Source organism: Syngnathus scovelli, chromosome 19 (assembly GCF_024217435.2).
Source record: "Syngnathus scovelli strain Florida chromosome 19, RoL_Ssco_1.2, whole genome shotgun sequence".
NCBI lineage: Eukaryota > Metazoa > Chordata > Actinopteri > Syngnathiformes > Syngnathidae > Syngnathus > Syngnathus scovelli.
The window spans coordinates 1,733,725-1,749,391 of record NC_090865.1 but is presented as its reverse complement, the minus strand read 5'-3'; the positions used below and the strand labels follow the sequence as shown (position 1 = coordinate 1,749,391).

General features: G+C 39.4%; 5 protein-coding genes across 12 annotated transcripts in view; all 5 read right to left on the bottom strand.

The window, feature by feature from the left end:
* The window catches only part of samd12 (sterile alpha motif domain containing 12), a 31,359-nt gene extending 26,047 nt beyond the window's left edge, over nucleotides 1-5,312 (bottom strand). Inside the window, exon 1 of one of the 2 annotated variants that reach the window (XM_049750321.1) lies at nucleotides 5,024-5,312. In XM_049750321.1, coding sequence (XP_049606278.1) covers nucleotides 5,024-5,036 — 13 coding nt within the window. In that variant the 5' untranslated portion in view covers nucleotides 5,037-5,312. Of the gene's footprint in view, nucleotides 1-4,383; nucleotides 4,913-5,023 lie in introns of those variants that run through there. The other variant, XM_049750320.2, reaches the window with a different exon arrangement.
* Nucleotides 5,313-5,467: 155 nt separating this feature from the next.
* LOC125986598 (zymogen granule membrane protein 16) overlaps nucleotides 5,468-15,667 on the bottom strand; it is a 62,340-nt gene continuing 52,140 nt past the window's right edge. The window contains exons 2-5 of the mRNA XM_068648961.1: nucleotides 6,861-6,904; nucleotides 6,711-6,763; nucleotides 6,292-6,418; nucleotides 5,468-6,205 (exon numbers count right to left, since the gene is read on the bottom strand). Of these exons, the coding sequence (XP_068505062.1) occupies nucleotides 5,896-6,205; nucleotides 6,292-6,418; nucleotides 6,711-6,762 (489 nt within the window). The 5' untranslated portion in view covers nucleotide 6,763; nucleotides 6,861-6,904 and the 3' untranslated portion in view covers nucleotides 5,468-5,895. The remainder of the gene's footprint in view (nucleotides 6,206-6,291; nucleotides 6,419-6,710; nucleotides 6,764-6,860; nucleotides 6,905-15,667) is intronic.
* LOC125986597 (zymogen granule membrane protein 16) lies at nucleotides 8,085-10,573 on the bottom strand. Of its 4 annotated transcripts, XR_011085822.1 has the most exons (8): nucleotides 10,370-10,573; nucleotides 10,245-10,297; nucleotides 9,975-10,107; nucleotides 9,130-9,888; nucleotides 8,991-9,031; nucleotides 8,866-8,918; nucleotides 8,652-8,784; nucleotides 8,085-8,528 (listed from the first exon to the last, which is right to left on the bottom strand). XR_011085822.1 is itself a non-coding variant. In XM_049750327.2 (5 exons), exons 3-5 carry the CDS (start codon nucleotides 8,915-8,917, stop codon nucleotides 8,198-8,200), a joined length of 516 nt encoding a protein of 171 aa, XP_049606284.1. In that variant the 5' UTR covers nucleotide 8,918; nucleotides 8,991-9,031; nucleotides 9,130-9,561; the 3' UTR covers nucleotides 8,085-8,197. The 4 variants fall into 4 exon arrangements, 2 of the variants coding, with proteins under 2 accessions (XP_049606284.1, XP_068505097.1); XR_011085821.1 differs by having other exon boundaries at nucleotides 8,991-9,888; XM_049750327.2 differs by lacking the exons at nucleotides 9,975-10,107; nucleotides 10,245-10,297; nucleotides 10,370-10,573 and having other exon boundaries at nucleotides 9,130-9,561.
* On the bottom strand, nucleotides 10,874-11,945 carry LOC125986595 (zymogen granule membrane protein 16-like). Of its 4 annotated transcripts, none has more exons than XM_049750322.2 (4): nucleotides 11,799-11,945; nucleotides 11,680-11,732; nucleotides 11,473-11,605; nucleotides 10,874-11,391 (listed from the first exon to the last, which is right to left on the bottom strand). In XM_049750322.2, the coding sequence occupies exons 2-4, from the start codon at nucleotides 11,729-11,731 to the stop codon at nucleotides 11,052-11,054; spliced, it is 525 nt and encodes a 174-aa protein (XP_049606279.1). In that variant the 5' UTR covers nucleotide 11,732; nucleotides 11,799-11,945; the 3' UTR covers nucleotides 10,874-11,051. The 4 variants fall into 4 exon arrangements, with proteins under 4 accessions (XP_049606279.1, XP_049606281.1, XP_049606280.1 ...); XM_049750324.2 differs by having other exon boundaries at nucleotides 11,473-11,566; XM_049750323.2 differs by having other exon boundaries at nucleotides 11,680-11,822.
* On the bottom strand, nucleotides 12,475-14,407 carry abrab (actin binding Rho activating protein b). The gene is made up of 2 exons (XM_049750318.2): nucleotides 13,323-14,407; nucleotides 12,475-12,952 (listed from the first exon to the last, which is right to left on the bottom strand). The coding sequence occupies exons 1-2, from the start codon at nucleotides 14,069-14,071 to the stop codon at nucleotides 12,475-12,477; spliced, it is 1,227 nt and encodes a 408-aa protein (XP_049606275.1). The 5' UTR covers nucleotides 14,072-14,407.

The following is a 15,667-nucleotide window of genomic DNA, read 5'->3' as shown; positions in this document are numbered from 1 at the left end:
CTGCACAGTTCAGCAGAGGATAGTTTTGGATATGGAAGAATCAAATATACCTCACTAATTAAAATAACTCAACTTTCTGAATCTGCATCTGGATAATCAAACAAACAAGGCAGTGGAAATATTATTTGCACGGAGATCATCTAATCATATGTAAATAAAAGAAAACAATTTGGTAAAGGAGATATGCAAATTGCAAAAAACAAAACAAAACATTCCTGCTGAATTCCAATGCCATGCCTTTCAGACATTGCATAGCCTATGGAAACTTCAACAAATTATCATCGTCTAAAGTTTCCTTCCGTGTTGTCTGAAAGTTTCCATTGTGTCTCTCACGGAAAAAGACTGTAAAGTGACTGGCTGGAAACAAATTTGGAATGTGTGGGGGAAGATGATATGATTTGTTGTCATGTAAAGAATCACTCAAGGAAGTGAGTACACACGAAGCCTCGACGACTGATGTCTATCGGTTGTGTCACACCCGATCACCGCAATCACCATTAGCCTGCATTGTGGAAACTCTCAGTGCAAATGGAAATGTGAACGGGTCATGTTTACCAATCATCTTTCTTGCTAGGTTCTAGTTCATGATAAGATTTTAGTCAAATGTCTTGGGTGACGATGAGATTTTATGATTCATTTTGGATCTTTTTTTTTAAGCTCCAAACGCATTCCTTCAGCGGCGGACCTGAGGTGCAAGGAAGATTATAGACAAGTGAGCCAGGTTCTGAATGCAATTGAAATGCGTGGCACGAAACATTGCACCCTCTTCACCGCTTCCCCTGGTCTCGCCTCACTCTTTCAGGAGATGGCGATTGATATACAATCACACAGAGGAGAAATTGCAGTCTTCCTTTAAAAGGATCAGAGAAGCAGAAAGTGGGGTCAGGCGAAAGACATTTAGAAGCCGATGACAAGATGATGACAGGAATTAAGACTATCAACAAAGACAAGATGAAGATAGAGGACTATTGAATTGCCCCCAATCCTATAATGAGACGAGTGCAGGGGAGGGGCAATAATCTTTTTTTTTTTTGAATCAGCAACCGTTACTATAAATAGCATTTACGATCGTCACTCTCTCCACCCTGGCATGCGATGTGTGAACGTTGGAGGGGAAGGCAAACAACGGGTGTCAGCATCCTTTTCTTTATATTCGCTCAATAATAATAATAATAATAATAATAATAATAATAATAATAATAATAATGTCAGACGGCATACTACTTTTTAAATTGAATAATTAACAATGAAACTAAACAGTGAATGTTACTAGATATATTTTTAACTTAAAAATTACGTCAAAGTAAAAAAATATCCTTATAAAATTGTGAAAAACATTTGTTACCAGATATTATTTTATTTATTTTTTTAAATATTTTTAGTTGAATGATGTAAATGTGCTTTTTTTTTTTTTGTCTGTCAGTTTAAGCAACAGGGGTCAACCACTGATTGAATTATTCTAGCAACCGCAGTCGCTGCATTCGTTTAGAATGGCGTCAAATATTGACGCCCTGCTCCAAACGTGTGCATGCATATGTGAATAACACTCATGCGTATGAATCTATTCCCTGAGAAACTGAGCAAGCGGAACAAATATGCACCATGGTGTCAAGCAAGTCCACCCACTTCACTCCCACAAAAAAAAAACTGAGACAAAAACATGAATGTGAGAAATGAAATCAGTGTCTGCTTAGCACACGAAAGTGCTAATTTGAATTTTTTTGAAAGGGAGGAGGAGCTGAAGCGAAGCCACATTTTTTGTTTTGTTTATGAGAACTAGAGACAAAGTAAGTCAGTGAGGCACGGCCAGTTAAAAAAAAAAACTGTCAAATGGCCCACTTTTTTTTGGGCTAAATATAAACTGCATTTAACTCTGACTCACTTTAGAGCATGCATAAATGCTCTCGGCTTCAAAGTCAAGCAGCAGAAATGCTCCATAAATAGATCGTCTTAATTTAGAACTGTGGAATTGTTCATTTGAATATTTGATAAGAAGAACAAAGTCGCTCTAAGGGCCAAAATAAGTTAATTTACAATTGTTCGAATACTAGAGGGGGATTTTTGGGTTTCTGTTTACAATCTCGTTTCCTTCACCTGACATTGACTCCGCTATCCGTGCCCATGGGGATATCACATAATTAACACTTCAGCAGCTTCAAAACGGCAGAGCAGATCATTTCCAGTTCATTTTGGGCCGTGAGGTTGCTCCACTCCACATCACTGACGATGTGAAAATATTCACAAAAAGCCGTGCGTCATTTGTCGCTGAGATGATGGGTGTTTAAAAAAAAAAAAAAAAAGTATTCCACTTATCTCGGCTCTCCAGAGTTTAATTTACATGGGCTTGAAAACTTCAAACGGGCTGACATCAGAGCTGGTGGATTTTAAAGTGTCCTTTTACAACACATTTTGATGATAGATGGTAGAAAGACGAGAGACGATCACAATTTCTCCAATGTGACAAATGCAGCCACCTTTCAATAACCGAAGAAGGTCAAAAACGGAATTTTTGGCGGTTCAGTTCACTCGCTCGTGTTTCTATGCAGTCGGAATATTAACTTTTCCAGTCTTGTGAAATTATCAGACAGACAATGAGGAGGAAGTAAATTTACGATGAACGAGGAAAATACCCGAATATTATCCGGCCTTATTTCTTAGCGTGGTTTAAGAAAAAGCAAAAAGCACCAAGGGCATATAAAATTACTTGTAAAAAGATCTGGTTATTTTTTTACCTTTAATTGAATCTATTCAATGTAATTTTGCCAGAATATTTTTCTAATCCTTTCCTAATCCTTATTTTTGTCAACAAGACTAAAGAGATGCTCCTTCCTGTTGTTACGACCTAACAGATGTAATCCTTTAACCACAGAGCGTAATACGTTTTTGGGATTCCACTAATTCTATTGCTCTATTAAATCTGGGAATGGATTCGGAATGGGCTTTTCTGAATGGATGCACAAGGCAGGCAGAGGAGGGAGGACATTAAGGAAGCTTGATGCGCAAATGAGCACATTTAGCCACAGGCGTAAACAACTGCTTGGGCCAGACTCGGTCGGGGTGCACTTTGAGGCTTTGCATTCTTAGCGTCATCCATTTTGTTGATTTTACCCAAATTTCACATCTGCCATGATTGTTTTACTGTATTTTTAAATTGGATTTATTCTGACCTTTAAATGCTCAGGCATCAACTATGATGGGCTTCATCATTAATTAAGAGTCGAATTCAAAGCTCTTTTGTAGACAAAGTTTTGAAGTGGCGTTTACTTCCAAAAGAACTTAGAAAAGCTCTTTATTTTTTCAAAAGCAAAAATTGTCTTCTCATGTGTTATAAATGATGAAATAGTTGACCTATTTTCCATGTCTGAGGGTCTGGAAGAGAAGCGTCATGCCGCAGAGGTGTGTTATTTTTCCTCCAGTATGATTAAATGAGAACTGAAACGTTGGGTATTGAAGTGTTGGAGTGACTTTTGGCTATGAATGCCACAGGGATAGCTTTAGAAATCTTAATGAGATAGATTCGAGCGTTTCTAAAAATAACAATCTTATTTTTAGCCTGCGTGGCGAATTTATAAATTCAAGCTTTTGCTGGGATGACACAGGTAAGTTCGTTTTACAGCAGGTTGCTAAGGCAACAACAAAAATGCTAGTTTCAAATTGCCCCAACCTCCTAGGTCAGTCTCATTTTTAACCCAGCGGTTTTAAAGAGTGGATGTTGTATAGCACTCACAACTTGGCATGTTTTTTCCCCAGTACTGTCAAGCCATTACCCTTCTTGCCTCAATCGTCATTGCTTCTTCCTCATTACTGTAAATGGAGGACGTCGTGTTCTAGAATGTGCTTTGATGGATGGTTCTGACATATAATGATATTCATTTAACCAAGGTTAAATGACAAATCTTTGCAGTGTGACATTTGGAATTTGTATTATTATATGGCTCATCATAACCTGTCAAAGCCGGGAAAGTTTTTGATATAGATACCAAATATGACGGGGGAAAAAGTGACGTTCCATGTGTCTTCAAAATTCCTAGTCACATGGGAAAGCACGTGTTTTAAAAGACATCTACCAAATAATATTTGACATCACTCTTCTGATCACTTTTGTGTATTTAGAACATATTTCCATCTTCTCAACCTATTCAATAACATTGAAGCATGGCATGTTCTTACACGACAACCAAATAAAACAAAGCATACACGTCATCATATCTTTTAGGAGAAACAAGACTGTCAAGTTCTGATAGTAACATTTGTTGTTAGTGTCTGATAGAAAGGTATGCTGGGGCGGCTCATTCCAGTCATACAAGCAAGAGCATACACCCAGAGAAGAAAAAAATAACTACTACAAGTCAGGAAACAAATGTACAGTTAAAAAGAGCCTACCTCTCATGGGATTCTGGATCCATAAGATACCTCCAATAAGGTGAGGAGACCTGCCGAGCATTGCAAACCTCACACAGTCCAGAAGATTCTCTCAAATCCCCTCAGAGATGCTTCAGTAGCTGTTTACTCTCAATTACAGCCGAGATGATTCGCATGTTAGACCACCTGCTGCAGGATGAGCTGGACTAGTTTTAGAGAAATGCGGTGGACGGAGAGTGACATCACATGACAAAGCCACCGTGCCTTTCCAAACAAATGGGAAGTGGATCATCCGAATGAGATGATTGTGCAAAACAAAAGCCCACTCTGTTAGTCTGCAGACCTGTGTCGTGGTGTCACTCTGCAAAAGCATCACGCGCACAATCGGAAACAATGGAAAATGCGCGTGCACACGAACAATGCTGTCTGCAAGTGATGTGTGCTGTCATGAGTAGATTACCGGCACAGTGATGCGGAAAAGGAAAAGAAAAAAAAAAAGGCTTGCAAAGAATTACCCAATCACGAGCTTTCACACTTGACCCGTTCTAAGTCTGGGCACGCAGAGAAGCCTTCCTTGTCTTTAACTATTTCCTTTTTTTTATTTTATTTGCCCCCCCCCCCCCCCCCCCCCTACACACAAGCAAACATAATGTCACCTTACCTTCGACGGCCATGACGTCACTCCAGAGATGAGGGCATCACTGGCAAAGGAGATGGAGAAAATTGGAAAGTCAACGCTTTCTCTTTCTACCTTGTTCTGCCGTGTTATCATTTCATTGCTGCGGGCAAAGCAGAGTGCAGAGCTGCTGCCGCACCTCAAAGCATTATGGGCAATGTAGTCATACACTGGCTGAATTTTCAATGAGTCATTCATTCCCTATTTAAATAGGAATTTTTATACAATGGAATAAAATTAAATATTATTTTAAATTGAATGTTCTATCATGTTTTCTTTGCCTTCATTTTTTTTAATTCTTCTTCTATTGTTATTATTTAGTTTACCAGGTTGGTGTGCAAGATTATAAATGCCAGATCAATATATTCACCGTAATGCTTATTCTCTTGACATTTAAAAAAAATGGTGACAAGTCTAAAGACAGCAAAATAAATGGCAGCAAAACAAGATTTTATTGCAATGAAATGCAAATTCCACAAATCAAAGGACAAATTTACCAATCAATGATACCTTGAGGAAAAAATGTCATTTATACAACCTTTTTTTGTCAATAAAGCTATGCCGTTGCTTGCCCTTTTGTTTCCATATTTTTTTTATCTCACATTCTTTTATGCTTAGCCAGCACATAGACAAGTGTTGTATATATTAAAAAAAAATCAAAATAATAAAGCAAATCTATAGGCTAGCTGTTATAATTCTAACAGGGACAAGGTCCAATTAAGTCTCAGAAATCACATTTAAACTGATTAATCCAGTTAAGAGTAAAAAAAAAAAAAAAAAAGCCCATAATTTCTTGGATAGGAATACCTATTAATTTTTCAAGAACCAAGCTGAGGGAAGGTTACATTCAAATGAGGCTATACATAATATTTAGGTACGCCCCAATGTGCCCCAAAGAATGTAAAAGAGCCTCCACGGTTTTGGCCGCTGATGAGGATCAGCTCAGTGTCCTTGGTGGGGGCATACATGTTGAAGGAATTGCCGAGGGGCTGTCCCGCTTGCAGCATTCGGCCCTTGTTGGTGATGAACACAATCGAGTGAATGACATTGCTGTACTTTCCAGAAACCTGAATAAAGGTTTCACCCTTGAACAACTCCAGCTCCTTGGGCATTCCTGATTCAAGGCCAATTAGAGCTGACCAAGTGTTACCATAGCGGAACTGGATACTGATGGAGACACGAAAAAAATGGTAGTTAAATGATCATATGTAGGCAACTCCAGTCCTACCCGATTGCATTTATCAAATATTTACCCGGTGATATAGCTGTTGTATCGCTCCCATAACCTGATAGCTGTGATGGGCCCATCTCCACCGAGAGTGAATGATGTACCTCCCCCAGGGCCTACCGGCTGGGAAAAGACGTACTGTTCTGCCTGGACTGGAAGGAAGAAAAAAAAAAAAAAATCTATTGGTCAATCTGACTATCCAAACCAAATGAAATGTTCACTAAGCTTCAGAGTGGAAAGTTGGAAATGAAAGAATGTTCTGCTTTTAAAAGTTACAATCTCGCATAGCAATATGAACAACAACAATCAGGAAGTTCCACAAAAAAAAAAAAAAAATTGGATCGTAGCTTTCTTATCTGATCAGAAAATATTCCCCCTTTGTCAAATCTTTTCATAGTTATGTTTTCAAAAATGTGTCCAGGAATGCTAAATGAAATAACTTACCATTATAAAATACACAAAGAACAAGTATGGCGGTGATTACAATGTTTGGCATTCTGTAAAAAACAAACAAAAAATATATAAATATATTTATATATATATATCAAGTTAATTTGTACATTTGCGACGCATTTAAGCAGCCTCCGTTGTTACCTGTTTGACTGGTCGGAACACACAGCAAATACTACGGCATCTACCTAGTCAGAAAATACAAAATCTAATCAAAATACACAATAACATTTATGCAAAACTAATATTAAGAATAGATAATAAATCGTCAGAAAATCAAACGAATTCTACTCACAGGTTTTCCGTGCAAGGGCTGAAAAAATCTGCTTTCGTTTGAATTATGGGAAGAGCTTTTTAAACAAGCCTTGAGCGACGCCTGAGCCGAATGCTGATAAGAGATGAAAATATCCTGCTTGAAGCCGTAACAAGGAAATAATTATGACCACCCACCTAGTTAGTTGCTTTACTGGTCCGCCACTGCTGCCCGTTGTGGATTCGGAATAGAAATAACTATGATAATGAGGGGTGTGGATGACTGACTCACTCATTTTCATTTTTTTTTTTTTTGACAAGTGGTTGAACAGCTGTGAAACAAGTTTTCAGCTATTTCATTTAATTCACCTGCTAGAGTGCAAAGTATGTGCTGTAGATTTGAAAGCTTGAAAACAATGGAGGGCAAATCAGAAAGGTTAAATAGATTTTTGACGTTTTGAGAATGAGACAATGGTAGCTCAAACAATAAACAATAAACTGGCGCTGTAAGAATAAAATAACTATTTGGCAATTAACAACACTAAAATGTGTGAACCTAAAATAGCCCACTTAATTTGACACCCTCAAAATTTCCCAACTGGTTAATATTTCAGTCCTTTTTGCTCAACTTTTGGTTCTCTGACAAATAAATGAACTGTGAACCGTACAACTGGTGCTGCCAATACAATTCATGGCCTCTTTATGAAATCAAAACAACATCTGAGAATTGATCAATAGCCTCGCAATTCTAGACTTCAATCAAAAAAATGGCTCCTGATCTTATAATAGCACAGAACGAACTGAACCAGGAAACACATTGATGGATTCCTGAAACTTACCGCCCCTTCTTCTTTACCAAATTGTGCAACAGGTTGCAAAACCCCCCAGAAAAGTTGGACTGGTGTATTCAAAAGATTAGAAAATTCTAATTAAAGGTTGCACTACATTTGAAATTTTTACCTCCAAAGTGAATCTCTACAAGTCAAGTTGTATTTTGTCAGCCATTTTTATTTTATTTTCAAATCATGCACGTATCGTTTATTCATTTAAAAAGCACACACAATAAACGATAAACGGCAACTTATTGGCATTCAAGAAAGCACCAAACAAACACAATTAAATGCAACAGATGACAGTTTAATCAACATTCCCTATTTCACTTTGGACAGAGATTTAAGATGTAAAATAACGATGGCGAGAATGCTTTATTGTCTTCACAGATGATAGGTTCATTGCAAGTATTTTCCATTCGTTCTATACGGATCCGTAACAATCGCCCAGTGTGCCCCCATGGAGGTGATGGCCCCGTGGAACCGACCGCTGATGAAGCGCAGTTCGCCGTTCTCGTTTTCCGGGTACATGTTGAACGAGTGCCCTACCGGCCTGCCCGCGAAGAGCGAACGACCCAGGTTGGTGGTGAACACCACAGATTGAATGTAGAATGCATATTTTCCCCGGATGGCCACAATGGCTTCGTCGTCAAACAATATTATCTCTTGTTTTTGTCCCAACTTGAGGCCCGTCACATCGGTCCAGGTGTAGCCGTAGCGAAGTTGGATGCTGATGAAGATAAAATAATGTCATTTGAAATGTATATATGGAAAAAAATGTGCAATGAAAACAATGTATTATAAAAAATAAATTTTTGCCAATAATATTCTTCCATATGAATTATTGACTCACCCGTAAATGAAATTATTGTTGGCCTCCCATACTCGGACACCTGTAATCCGTCCGGTTCCGGTGATGGCATACGAGAGGCCCAGTCCTGTGCCAACGTGTTGCGAGAACGAGTAGGATTCAGCATCCTGCCCGACTGCCAAAAATACATGGACAAACTTTTTAATAAAGAATTAGGTAGATCTAAAAGCACATGAGCATCAATGAATCCATTTACCGTAAGCCAAAGCAGTTCGGGAGAGAAGCGCAATAAAGAGCAGAAAAATCATTCTGTAAAAACAAAAGATAGAGATACAAAAATTTATTCATTGTAAACATAGGATGAACAGGAATTAGCCTTACCTGTTGTTTGTTTAGTAATTTTCTCAGAAATTGGAGGATACCTTTAAAAAAAAACACCAATCACAATTTTGTTTGTTTGTCTTAGCAGGAATTCATAAATGGATATTTTGATCAAGCTGACAGATAAAACGTGCATTACCGCTCAAAAATTCCACGGATCAGATTAAACTCAGAATGACTATTTTTAGCAGTTGATAAGAGAAAACTTTTCAGACTTCCTTTAAGTTGTTGTCGAGACGCAGATGAGTGAGTGGAGGAGGTGCTTGAGACTAGAATTTTTTTTTTTTAACTCTTCGTCAGCTATGTTCATGTAGAACCTGCTTTGCTTACACCTATTGGGTGGCGTTGACATGTCTTTTAAATATGACTTTTTCAGCTTGGTAGTCCCTCACGCGTTGTGCTGTGTCAAATTATAATTATTATAAATAATAAACAAAATTAGATCATCAAATTGGTCAATAATCAAATAGTTATTTCACTTCTTCAATAAGGACAGAAATTTGATTTTGGTGCAAATTGGTTAACATTTTATTGATATTTATAAAATGTCCAATTCAGATGATAGGTTCATTGCAAATATTTTCCATTTGTTCCATATGGTTCCGTAACAACCGCCCAGTGTGTCCCCATGGAGGAGATGGCCCCTTGGAACCGGCCGCTGATGAACCGTAATTCGGCGTTCTCGTTTTCTGGGTACATGTTGAACGAGTGCCCTATTGGCCTGCCCGCGAAGAGCGAACGGCCCAGATTGGTGGTGAACACCACAGACTGAATGTTGTGTGTATATTTTCCCGAGATGGCCACAATGGCCTCGTCGTCAAACAATTCTATCTCCTGCTTTTGGCCCAACTCGCGACCCGCCACATCCGTCCAGGTGTAGCCGTAGCGAAACTGGAAGCTGTTGAAGATAAAATAGTCACTTGAAATGGATACAAATAAAAGATTTTCCCGTCCAACGAAAACGATGTAAAATTTGTCATTTACCCGTAAATGAAGCTGTTGGGGGCCTCCCAGACCCGGACACCCGTAATCCGTCCCTTGCCGGTGATGGTATATGAGAGGCCTTTTCCTGAGCCCACTTGAGGCGAGAACGAGTAGTACTGAGGGTCATGCCAGTCTGTCAAGAATACACGCAAAAACAAGAAAGATATAAAATCACTGCCAAACAACTTAATATCTTTGACGTCTATAAGCATCAATGGCACTGAATGAGTTAATGTCATAAAAACATGTCGTGTTAACATGCAGATTTACCATAAGCCAAAGTTGTTCCGGTGAAAAGCGCAATAAAGATCAGAAAAATCATTCTGTGAACACAAAAATAGAGGAAAAAATGATGAGATCGTGAATAATATCAAAAGAACAGAAATTAGCCTTACCTGTTGTTTGTTTGTTAATTTTCCCAGAAACTGGAGGATTCCTTTCATAAAAAAACAAAAAAACAATCACAATTTAGTTTGTTTGTCTCAGCAGGAATTCATAAATCAATATTTTGACCAAGCTGACAGATAAAATATGTCCTCCCGATCAGGAAGTCCCAGCATTAGTCCATCAGATTAAATTCCGAATGACTATTTTTACTTTTTGTACTTCCTTCAAGTTGATGACGATGCCCAGATGGACGGAGGAGGTGCTTGCGACTCGATTAATTATTTTAACGCTTTGTCGGTTATGACCACGTAGAACCTGCTTTGCTTGCACCTATTTTTAAATCTGCTTCCTTGAGCGTCGTTTTGGCAACCAGCATTAACTTGTTGGGTTAGCTAGTTCACCAAATTCTTTCACCAAAAACCCAATAAGTAAAGTTTGGAGTTTAGACATTGCTTTTTTAAAATCTAAATGACAAGGCGTTATTAGTTAAAAATAAGACTTACACACAATGATTAAGTTTCAGTCGGAAGATTTTATTGATATTTAATGAATATAGGTCAAATGCAGATAATGAATGAAATTACACGTGTGTTACATTTGCATTCTGCCTTACACACAATGATTAAGTTTCAGTCGGAAGATTTTATTGGTATTTAATGAGTATAGGTCAAATGCAGATAATGAATAAAATTATTCGTGTGTTGTATTTGTGAGTAAATTTGTTCCATAAGGTTCTGTAACAACGCCCCAGTGTGCCCCAAAGGAGGTGATGGCCCCGTGGAACCGGCCGCTGATGAAGCGCAGTTCGGCCTTTTCGTTTTCCGGGTACATGTTGAACGAGTGCCCGGAAGGTTGGCCCGCGAAGAGCGAACGGCCCAGACTGGTGGTGAACACCACAGATTGAATGTTGTGTCCATATTTTCCCGAGATGGCCACAATGACCTCGTTGTCAAACAATTCTATCTCCTGCTTTTGGTCCCACTCGCGACCCACCACGTCCGTCCAGGTGTGGCCGTAGCGAAACTGGAAGCTGTTGAAGATAAAATAGTCAAATTTTTTTTTTTTTTTTTTTGCCACTGATTACATTGTTCCATATGAATGAATCATTCACCCATGAATGACATTGCTGTTGGCATCCCACACTCGGACACCCGTAATCCGTCCTGTGCCGGTGATGGCATATGAGACGCCCTGTCCTGAGCCAACTTGTGGGGAGAACGAATAGAACTGAGACTCATGCGAGTCTGCAAAAAAAAATACGTTCACAAACTTTTTAAGGTAGCTCTGAAAGCAAACAAGTATGAGTGAATTCATTTACCGTCAGCCAAAGCAGTTTTGGCGAGAAGTGCAATAAAGAGCAGAAAAATCATTCTGTGAAAACAAAGGATAGGGATAAATAATCACTATAAATATTAGATAAACAAAAATCAGCCTTACCTGTTGCTCGTTTGGGAATTTTCTGGGAACTAAAATAAAATGCAGAAAACCTCTTCAGATTACCTCTACAATAAGTATTAGCCTTCCAGGTTATACTGGTGGATTTTACTTTTATTCCCACCTTTTGCACTGGCCCTTCCTTCAAGTAGATGTGGGCATTAAAACGATTGGAGGAGGATCTTAAGTATTCAAAAATAGGTATGTTTTGAATTCTTATACATGTCCAACCAGCCCTGCCTGCATTTTTTTGTTTGACCTTGACATATCTTTTAACAACTCTATGACATCACCACATATCATGAACCCGAAAGCCCCGAACAAACACAAACTAATCTTTAAACACTCAATGTCAAATGACAAATCTGAACAACACAATGCACATCATTCAATATCTATTATATAACCTTTGAGATTTTTTCAAAACAGTTAAAATTGTATCTGCCAGTTATCAACTGGAATAAGTCTCCCCTGTGGCTATACTTTAGCATCACCCTTGGTTAAGCTAGGCTATCTGCTCATTTAACTTGGAACCCCTAAAACCATGCTAGAAGTATCTGGTAGTCCCTACTTTTGTGATTGGAAATGCAAACCTGCCATTTTTTTTTTGTGGGTGGCTGCCCAACATCGTGACAATAGCGTTGCGTCTTTGTTATGCTATCACCGGATCAAAACGTTATCACACCAGCAGTGTGATGATCACTCCGTCGTCTTGTCCTTGCCACAACATTTCCCCTTCAAAGTGGACCTTCCCGTGTTTTCGGGCTCTCATTAGAATCCCCACCACCTTATCAGAGATACGAACATATCTGTCAAACAGTTCTCCAAAGGTAACCCGTGTCTTTCCGTCTTGATCCGGATTAGCCATAGTTCTGATCACGTAACACATATCTGAGATCTCCCCATGGATGTGTTTCTCAGCACGTTTGGCTCTCTCGGCTGTTTTGGTGCCCTCCTTAGGGCGCCCGTATCCGTCTTGACCTTTTTGGAGGCGGAGGGACATGGAGTATTCGTAGTCAAAGTTTTCACTGAAGGGGTTTAGTTTCTGGTTTTCGGTGTGTTCCGAAGCCCAGTTTTGCCAGCGTCTCTTGAGATTCCCAACAGGACTGTATTTCTTGGAGAGCGCATTGATCTTATTGGCATCCACAGCTTCCTTTCTGAAAAGGATGTTGAGATTGCATGATTATGTAAAACCACACCAAACTAAAGCCATCCACTGACGTGTTAAATGTTAAAGCAGACGTGAAAATGTTAGTCAAGAAGATTTGTGGTTGATGGTCCCTCGGGGGTATCAAATGAACGGCAGCCTCCACTATACATTTGGAGCGTACACAAGATTTCATGAGTGGGCGGCCACTGGTTTCACGCCAATTTCAGAGGTTTGTACCTTCAGCGATCTTCATTGACCAGTCCCGTGTTTTACTTCTAAGTCAAGAACTTGCTGACCGAGTTACTACCGCCCCAATAATTTTACTCAGTTTGTAATCTTTTGACAAACACAAGGTCTGGAAAAATCGTTTTACTCACGATGCGATTTGCGGACGTTTGATTTTCACTGTTGACTCTTCGTCACAGACTTCCCATGAACTAATCGGCGATGCTTCATCGTCTTTCTTTAGTGTTTCCTTTTCTACCTCAGAAAGTCCACTATCCTCCTTAGTAACAAGATTCTGCTCTCGTTTCAAATCATCTTCTTTTCCGGGTTCCTGCTCATTTTCCACCTGAATCTCAGTTGGGATGAGTGGTAAGACCACATCGGAAGACTTTGTGTGGAACGTAGGAGAGCTTTTAGTCTCTAGGAACTTCTCTGCATCGTCACCTGATCCTTCTTCCTCAATTGTCTTTGTCAGTAACTTAACTCCTACACTTCTATTTTGATGCCCACCGGTAACATTCTTCTTCACCAGCGTCATCGTCATCGAGGAGGTAATCATCGCGACCTCAGAGTCGGTTTCAATCTGGGTTCTATCTTCAGGCAAATTTGGAGGGTCAGATAATCCTTTGGAAGCAACCACATGAGGGAGAACATCCTCCATCTTCTGAGTGGAGATGGATTTCTTATCCGTCCAAGTCTTTTGGGATTCCTCTGCCGAGTCTCCCTGCGTTGGACACCATCCACTCGGTTCCGCAGCCTGCTTCTTCTCATTCTCTGATATCCACTGCTGCCAACTTTTTGCCAGGCCACACACCGTGCTGATGGCTCGAAGCTTCTTGATGTTTTTCTTGCTGGATGCTTTCCATGGAGAGGCTGGATCCTTTTGTTGATTTGACATCATTACACGCGTTGTGAAAACAAATTTAAGGCATGAATAGTCCCTTAAGTGAGCTGTCAGGTTCTAACAATATTTTCTTCCTCTACTGAAGCCTACCCGACCAGTTGACGTTTGGGCTCTGAAAGCAGGGTTCCATTCCAGGCACCTTTGCCCGACACTCCTCACCCCAACTCAGAGTCATGTTTCATCAGGATGCCTCAACACTCGAACGCACCACTGCATATATTTTGCATTACTCTGTTTTGAACTTGTAACATTTTAAGTGATTGGCTATTTTGTTCAGGACATTCCGAGAAGCAAGATTGAAGTACATAGAGGAACCCATAGGTCGAATTGAGAGACAGCAAAGTACCATGAGGTAACTCTTGCCCCGAAAAAGAAAGTGCATAGCGAGATGACGCATGGAATGGTTTCAATTTGCAATGCCGCTTAAAGCACAGTTGATTCAAGAGTGCAGGGAAGAAACATAAGAAAATTCTTTTGGGGCACAGAGCAGTGTGTCATCAGTTTCAGAAAGGTTTTTTTTTTTTTTTTCCGTCCAGGAGTTTGGATCTTATAAATAGAAACTTGCACGGACGAATGCACGGTTGCAGCTGTTGGCAGTTTGTCAGAGAAGACGAGAGTGACTCATCATGCAATAAACAAGCAAAAGTCAGATTCGGAAATATTTGATAGGTTTCGTGACCTGTTTGTTATGTGCACTGTTGTTTTAACTCCACTTTAATTCAAGTGCGGAACTGATCAAAGTGAGCAGACAATAAATGAGACGGCTGACATTCAATGAGTTGAAAATACAGTATTGGGCAATACATTCTGCATTTATGAGTGTGCTTAATAATTTGAATTCAACTTGTTATTATTGCAAAATAATATTTGAAATCCTAATGAGTAACAGTAAATATTATAATATCATTTCTTGGCATCAATCAATGGTATAAATTTGAAGCTATTATTTCATCCTATTTCAAAACATTAGCAGAACATTGTGAGGATAGCTCCTCACCAGCAGATGTCACTGTGGTGCCATTATGGAATCAATTTGGATTTTGGGGTGAGATTACAGCAAGGCCGGTGTCCTGCATGTTTTCTATATCTCCCTGTTGCTTTAAAAAAAAAAAAAGTATGACTTGTACCGCCACCCCACCTGACACAAAAAATTTCCGCAACATGGCCCCGTTACTTTCCTCCAAAGCTGACCTCAGCAAGCAAACGTAAACCTCTGCATTATCCACTTATAAAGAAGTGATGTGTTATTGTTTGACCCTCAAAAAGAAGGATTAGGTTATTAGGAAAAATTAAATCAAGTCCAAAATACGGATCAGAGAGGACCAACCAAGGAGGGGTCACGGTCACCAGTCCAACGAGAGGACAGGGTGCATTACTGAAACCAGATGGACTCGTTGAGGGAAAGTTAAAAGTTCCTGCTTTAGATTTATATGACAGCCTCCATGACTGTGTTTTACACTATGAAGAGGGTGGAAGCCGAAGAGCAAGGAATATGATAAAACAAAAGCATTTTAGAGTGGCAAGTGTTTACAGTGGTTGAAGCTAGGAATAGTGCTGTTTAATGTTGGACATTTTTTCCCCGTGTCACTGATA